The sequence below is a fragment of the Musca vetustissima genome, unplaced genomic scaffold, assembly GCF_032173495.1.
Source record: "Musca vetustissima isolate MV318-11 ecotype Yass unplaced genomic scaffold, APGP_CSIRO_Mvet_v1 utg22094, whole genome shotgun sequence".
Taxonomy (NCBI): domain Eukaryota; kingdom Metazoa; phylum Arthropoda; class Insecta; order Diptera; family Muscidae; genus Musca; species Musca vetustissima.
The window spans coordinates 155,034-163,231 of NW_026878676.1; the positions used below are offsets into that span (position 1 = coordinate 155,034).

The 8,198-nt window shown below is 38.4% G+C and overlaps 1 protein-coding gene across 1 annotated transcript; it reads left to right on the forward strand.

The window, feature by feature from the left end:
* Nucleotides 1-208: 208 nt before the first annotated feature.
* On the forward strand, nucleotides 209-4,827 carry LOC133323456 (uncharacterized; the record flags this gene model as incomplete). The annotated part of the gene is made up of 7 exons (XM_061532380.1): nucleotides 209-427; nucleotides 505-730; nucleotides 3,356-3,573; nucleotides 3,645-3,778; nucleotides 3,873-4,027; nucleotides 4,101-4,342; nucleotides 4,404-4,827. Coding segments are annotated over 7 exons (1,611 nt in total), but the record flags the coding sequence as incomplete, so codon positions are not given.
* Between the last annotated feature and the right edge of the window lie 3,371 nt (nucleotides 4,828-8,198).

Genomic DNA, 8,198 nt, shown 5'->3' on the forward strand with positions numbered 1-8,198 from the left:
TTTGTAGCTGATTCTGGTTTTGTATCTCATCGAAATCCAGCCAACAGAAGCGGTATCTACAAGCATAGATTTAACTACAACATATACACCAATTAGCAAGCCAACATCACGCAATCCCAAAACAAAATTATTACGGCAGACATCAGCCACGGCATCTTCAATTGGACAAAAGCAGCAACAACAACAACACCAACAGCAGCAGCAACAATTACAACAAAAACAACATCATGAAGCTTTGGTATCAGCCAATGATGACATTAATTTGGTGGTATTACCCTCCAAATCCTATATAACACAACCCACCACTCCATCCACCAAACAAACCAAACGTTCAGGACAAACAGCGGAATTAAAACAAAGGAAACCACTAAAGGAGATACGAAATCGTACTTTGGAAACGGAAAGATCTTCAAAACTACAGGCAGAAGTGGTGAGAGAGAGCAAATATAAGTTTGGTTTTGTTTCGATTTTATTTAATTAATATTCTTCTGCTTTTTCTTGAAGGCGGATCATTTACCCCAGTCTTCAGGTCACATACCCTATCGCATAGGTCGTCCTCATTTACCACCATCGGCTGGAGATTATGACAGTACCGGTTCGGGTTCACCCACCTCAACGGGCAGTGCTGCCTACCATGCTGGCCCACCCTATGAACCTGAGAAATATCATGCCGAATACTGGGAACGTGATTATGATAAACATTTCGGTTACAATAATACAAGGGTGAAACGTAAGTAGTACGAGATTTGCATGTATATGTATATGCTCGGATGTTATAAATATTAGCAATCTAACTATACTAATAAAAGTGTAAGGTGATTGACAAACTTAACGTTTCATTAACGTCCAATGATGTCAGATAAGGCTGGGTTTTTGGAAATTTGTACTAGAACAGCACGAATTGTACTAAAAAGTACTAAATATGGTACCATTTGTATTTGACGAAGCGGTACAGCTAGAACTCTTAAATTTGAAATGAAGGCCATTGATGAAGTGTAGAATAGATGTGGCATTTTTAAACATTCGAACTATAAGTATCCGTAAAGTCCTAAAATGTACCAAATCTGGTACAGTTTCGTAGCATGTGAATGGATAGAGCTAAAATCTTGAAATGTTAAATGTGTCAATGTTGAGAAGTTGGGTCGATATAAGGAGGTGGATTCGGAAGCGTCTATATATGTATACGAAAAGTACTAAACTGTACTAAAGTTGGTACCCTTTGAATTTGGAGAAACGGATGGAGTTGGAATCCTGAAATTTGAAATGTACATTACTGTCGAAGTATAGAATTGGGATATGTATGTAGTCTTTGGAAATTTTTTACTTATCTGAAAAATCCTGAAATTTAATAGAATTGAGTTATGTAGGAAGTTTTGAAAATTCCTAGTAATGTATACTAAATTTGGTACTAATCAAATTTTGGGTGAACTGATGTAAGAAATTTTGAAAATTTGTAGTAAATGGTACCAAATTTGGATTTGTGAACCGATAGAGCTAGAATTTGGAGTTAGGATCACTGTTGGGATGTAGATTTCAGCTATGTGGGAAGTATTGGAAATTCGTACTAATGTGTACTAATATTGGTTCGAATTAAATTTTGGGTGAACCGATGTAGGAAGTTTTGGATATTTGTACTAATACGTACTAAATGTGTATTTAAGTGAACCAATACACCTGGAATCTTGATATTGGAGTTAGGATCAATATTGGGGTGTATATTTGAGATATATTGGTAGTTTTGGAAATTCGTACTAATGTGTACTAAATGGTATCAAATGTGGATTTGTGTGAACCAACAGAGCTGGAATCTTGAAATTTAATGTTAGGCACACTGTTGGGATTGGGTTATTTAGTAAGTTTTGGAAATTCGTACTAATAGGTACTAAATTGTAGCAAATGCGGATTTGGGCGAACCAATAGACCTGGAATCCTGATATTCAATGTTATGATCACTGTTGGTGTGTAGATTTGAGTTATGTAGGATGTTTTGGAAATTCGTACTAATGTGTTTTAAATGGTACTAAATTTGGTACAATTATAAATGGTACTAAATTTGGTAAAATTAAGATTTGGAGCTCGAATCATGCAATTTGGAATTAATTTTGGAAATAAGTACTACAAGAGTAGGTAGTTTTGGAGATTCTATAATTGTTATTATGGACAATATTGGTGTGAGTGTTGATTAGAACTTCGGACACATGCAGTTCTTGGTGAAAACAAATTAAATATTTATTCGCTAACGAAGTAGCGGGCATATACTAGTTTTCAATATTGATCTATGCTTTGACATAGACATCCGCTCCTATTTCGATATTTTTTTGTTGGTCCTAAACTCATTGTCTAGACTTCGCGAGTGTTGTTCATACAAATGTTGTGGTGAATCCTATATAAAGAACCATAGGCATGGATTTTTTTAAGAATAATTTCTGATGGACCATCGGCGTGCATTTTTTAAGCATAATTTCTGATGAACCGTCGGCGTGGTTTTTTTATGAATAATTTCTGATGAACCATTCGCGTGGATTTGTATACCCTTCACAACTATGTTGTTAGGGTATTATAGCTTTGTGCAGCCCCAAGAGTTTGTAACGCCGCGAAATATTGGTCCTAGACCCACCTTTAAGTATACCGATCGTCATATCTCGACTAGCTGAGTCGATCTAGACATGTATGTCCGTCCGTCCGTCTGTCCATTATAATTTGTAAACACGATACGGCCACAGTTATGGACCAATCTTCACGAAATTTTGCATGTGCTTACAGGTGCTTACGTACTGAGATATTATTTAATAACCAAATTCCACTGGAAGGCGAAAATATAGCGCTGATCGGTTTGAAATTTTCCACGAGGGTCCAGGTATGGTCAAAGACAACGCCTATAATTTTCGGTTATGATTAGATAATAATTTTGGGATAAAGTGGACCGAAAAGTTATTTTGTTGTGTGTTTTTCGAGTCGATATATAGGCCACAAATATAAGCCGAACATCACAACATAGCCCACGGTGAAGGGAATCTGGACATGTAATTAGAGGGGCTGTACAGAATATTAGTAATATTCGGAATATATGTCTGTGTAGGAAGAGTTGCTGTTGACCTCTAATCGGGCAATAGGGTTCGCAAACTATTGCCCAGACTCAAACTATTGCCCAGACTCAGAATAAACATCCGTAGAAAGTTAGAGTTCCGTGGAAGTTGTGTAGGGTATCGTATGGTCGGCCCCGTCCGACTATACAGCTTCGCTCACTGGTTTAAGAATAATTTCTGACATTTACTCGTATAGTTTCAGACAAATCGACAAAATCTCTATACATATTCATTTCCTATATTTATAAGATGTCTAATTTTTGTTACAGATATTGAAGCCGAATGTCAAGATGACTATATGAAAATTCGTATTGGATTTAATGGATCCTTCAGTGGTTTGGTTTATTCGGCTGGCTATGCCTACGATCCAGATTGTATGTACATCAATGGCTCGGGTAGAGATTACTATGAATTCTATATACAATTGAATCGTTGTGGTACACTGGGGAAGAATGCCCTACACGATGATAATCGGAAAAATCCAACTGTAAGTTAATTTTTTTTAAGCCAGATTTTTCACGGATCTCAAACAAATGTATGCATTATTTTCATTTACAGAACTTCATGTGGAATACCGTGACCGTACAATACAATCCCCTAATCGAAGAGGAATACGATGAACATTTCAAAGTGACCTGCGAGTATGGCTATGATTTTTGGAAAACGGTGACCTTTCCCTTTTTGGATGTGGAGTGAGTTGAATAGTTGAATTTGCATGTGCATGCTTGGGATTAGATATCGTAAATTTACATATAGAAATTTAAATGATTTTGATTCACAACGTAGGGTGGCTACCGGAAATCCTGTCGTCTTTACACTGAGTCCCCCGGAATGTTATATGGAAATACAGAATGGCTATGGCATTGGTGGTCCAAGGGTAACGGGTCCTGTTCGTGTTGGAGATCCATTGACATTGATTATTTATATGAGAAGCAAATATGGTGATACAAATTTTCTGCTTTTAATTAATAAAATATATGATTTTATTAAAAATTTTCTATGATTGTTTTCCAGATGGTTTTGATATTGTGGTCAATGATTGTTTTGCCCATAACGGTGCCAATAAACGAATACAACTGATCGATCAATATGGCTGCCCGGTAGATGATAAACTCATATCACGCTTTCGTGGTTCTTGGTCGGATTCGGGAGTTTTTGAAACCCAGGTTTATGCCTATATGAAAACATTCCGTTTCACGGGTTCACCAGCTTTGTATATTGAGTGTGATGTCCGAATGTGTCATGGCCGGTGTCCGGTAAGAATTCCAAAACCCACAGATTTTAATGAAATTTTAAAAACTATTTTTTTTATTTTAGAGCCAACCCTGCCACTGGCGTAATTTGAAAGCCGTCACCAAACGTGATGTCTCCAATATAACACTTGAGACCTCTGTAACCGATCAAATTCCCAATGACCTTCTAATGGATGCCACGGAAAAACCAGAAACCTCTCTATCGGAAAATGTTAATCTATTTCAATCGTTACGTGTCCTACAAGAAGGTGAAGCCGACGACGATGGTCTTTACAGCAGCAGCAGTGCTAGACGTTTTGAGGCGAACAGCAATCAAACGTGTCTCAAAACGAGTACCTTCTCAGCCATGACAGCAACATTTTCGGTTATGCTGTGCATTTTATCAGCTTCCCTTATGATTGCCTGTTCTCGTTTGAAACAGAGAAAGAAACAATCGTCGCTGTACGATTCCTATGTTACCCATAAGGGACAAATTGATTGATTGACCGATTTATGGCTGCCCGATGAAATGGAAAACATGAATCAAAACCGTAAATTAATATAAGCATTTCAATATTGTTGTAAATATATATAATTTTTTAATTTTAGTATTTCGCCCCTTCCAAACGATTTTTTTTTTGCTTACGGTTAAGTTTTCTGTTAGTATAATAATGAATAGTATTACTTTTTTATACAATGACAAATAAGTTCGTTTAAGATTTGTGTTTTGCTTATTTTTGTAGTAGATTAAATTTAATATATACATAGAATACAGTTTTGATACCATGACTATAGTAATCGAAATGCCTGATGATTTTTATTTCATAGGGGTTTAAGGGAAAGTGTTGGCATGTACGCTTTTTAGAATATAATAGCTGACGAGTATGCCCTTTCGGGTCATAGAAATCAAAACTGTAATCCCACAAGGATTTTTAAATGGGATGGTAAATAATCATAATCTGAAACCAAATATTCCATCGAAATTTGGATTTGGCTGATCAGAATCGCTGTGCGTAAGAAATTATATTGTGTGTGAAGTGGCCATAATCTCATGATATTGTCACCACTTCGAGAGGACGTAGGCAGGGTTATGAGGGTTTCAGGGGTTGGAAGGAAGGCAATTGGCTTTGTCACCAGAGAACTTTAGTGCACTGACCATAAATGACCAGGTTAGCAGGTTGAATGAATGGATGAGCAATGTCAATAACGCACTCCTTGACCGGCGCCGTCAGGCTGAGCCAAATAAGGTCATATGGTGGACCCGCGAGCTAAGTACAATACGGCGGAAAGTTAGACGTATTATGCGGTACGTCCAAAGAGCCAGGCGAGTCCATGCGGAAGATTTAGAACAGCGAAAATCCGAATTCCTTGCTGCTCGTAGAACGTACAAAGACGAGCTTCTAGGAGTAACGAAGATTAGTATGGGACAATGGAGAGTATTCATGTGGTATAGTATATGGTGGTTCCAAGCGTCGGGTTGACCTACAGGGGTTGCGTAGCAGCATTGCGACAACCACTTCGGGGTGGAGGAGAACATTCTTCTGGATTCGGAGACTCCGTAATTTTCTCCAGTTATTGATGAAATGAGGGAGCCAATGGATTTAGATAGTATAGAAGTTGTGGACAGTTTTTGCTGGGCTAGAAAGTCATCTGGAAGGTCATGACGGTGTATATAGAGTCCGTTTTCTCTAGCTGCATTTGCTAAGGATGCTTCCCGCGTGATTGGATGTGTGCCCGAGTTGTTGTGTTGTCTGATTGGGGAGAGGAGTGATCCTCACTTGGAAAAGTGCTGGAGAGGATTATGGTGGCATGGCTTAGGGAATGCTATAGCGAAAACACGTCCTCCTATCAGTTCTGTTTTACCGTAGACGCGTGGGGACATGTGCAAGATAGCGTTCGCGGGTCAAATTCCAAATATGTCATTGGGCGTTATTCCAACTGTGGCTCAGCCACTGTGAGGTAGGCCAAATGGCAGGTATTAACATTAAACCATTCAGATACTGTTTCCAGGATTAATTAATGCTACTTTTGTTTGCAGATGTCTAAAAAATAGTCAGTGATTTCGTAAACCTTCAACTCTGCTGATGGAGCTTTTTTAAGGGTGTTCTACTATTACTTTAAACCAATAGTTACTACAAATATATTGGTCTGCCAATTTCCGACAGGATTCACCATTTTTTTTATATAGGATTGTTAGGAATATTAGGTTCTGCAAGACCAAAGCGTCAAGTCGTATACTTCTTTCGCTTGGTCTTATATGTGTGTTTCTGATCAAAACTGAAATTCTATTGAATATAGAACATACGAACTGTTTATGCATGTTACGCACATTTTTCCAAAAAGAACTCATCCGCCTCGCAGACCTTGAAGTTCTACTCTCCTTCCCAAATATCCTTTCTCTGGCCATGTTGTGCTCTTGTACACGAATGTGTAGTGGTTTTATTATGAATCTATTGGAGGCATGTTTATTTATATCAGTATCTTCTAATCGACCTTCACATCCAGAATTTTTAGCAATAGGTTTTCTTAATAATGTTATGCCAGGTCCAACTCCTGGGTTTTCTCCTGAATCGGTGCACTCTTCTGTGCACCTACTTTCTCGTTTTTTGAGTTGCATTTTCTACATTTAGGCTTATTCGCCTCTGGAGTTCCTCATCCATAACAAAATACGGTTCTTTCGAACAAACAGTCCTGGTACCGGTGCCCCTACTTTCGGCAGTTCCAGCAGATAAGTCCAAATGCACAAATACCTTCACCATCAAGTATGGACGCACCATCATTCTCCTGAGTAAATACCTCCGTAACCTCAGAAACACGTTTGGAAAACATCGGTTTAGAGACAAAAGAACCATGCCTATGACGAATATCCGGTAAAAATAATTCCCGTTTCCTGCATATGTCCCTTAGATCTTGAAGGGATGAAATCTTGAGATTCAGGATTTCATGCTAAATCTCTGGCAACAAATTTCGAATGAGAATTTCAACCCGGTTTTCATCAGCAAGAGGTTCCTTAAGACGGTCTGTCAGCTCTACAACTGAATCATAAAACGCATCGAAACTCTACCCATTTCGCTGCTTTCTGTCTCTTATCAACTACCGAAGGTCTACGTCAGTACGACAATCTTCATATTGAGGCCATTGCACAAATCATTCCAAGATAAATTTTTGACGGATCGATGGTATCGCCAGAACCAGTCTGCAGCATTACCATCGAATAGAATACTAGCATTCCGGCATAAGATATCATAATTTCCCTGCAACGTTTGTGCGATCAACGTCTCGACTCGACATATAAAGTTTTCGACCGACAAACCGCTAGAGCTGCCACAGAATTTCATTTTCCAATTAGTCATTATATGGAGTACTTTATCGGGTCGAGAAGTAAGATCCGAGGAAGATGACATATTTGAAAGGGTGGCAGAAGCTGAAGGACTTACTCGGATGTTATCCTGCAAATTATGATTCCTGGAAGGGTCTGCCGAAATACCCAACATCTTTTGAAACCTACGCTGTTCCACGGCTGGAAGGGTAGGTGTTTGGGGTGGTGGAGTATATTGAGTATGGGCATGGGTAGTTATGGGTGAAACATTTCGTATGGAAAGTCATAGGAGTGGACCGATGTTCCCTATCTCCGAACTCGATTTAAATTTAGAAAAATTTTTGGAATTGTGTGTGTACATTTCCAGAGGTATATATAACTGTCTAATATGGGTCCCATTGGACCCAGTTCTACAAAAAAGAATTCCAAAAATGGGATAGGAATTTAAATATTTGGGATATATCCTGGAGATATGTTGAAAATATTCTGATGTTTCTTATACTCTGAAACCCCGAAACCACTGCTTTCCGTAGGGGTTTGTCAAGACTTCTTTATTGAACA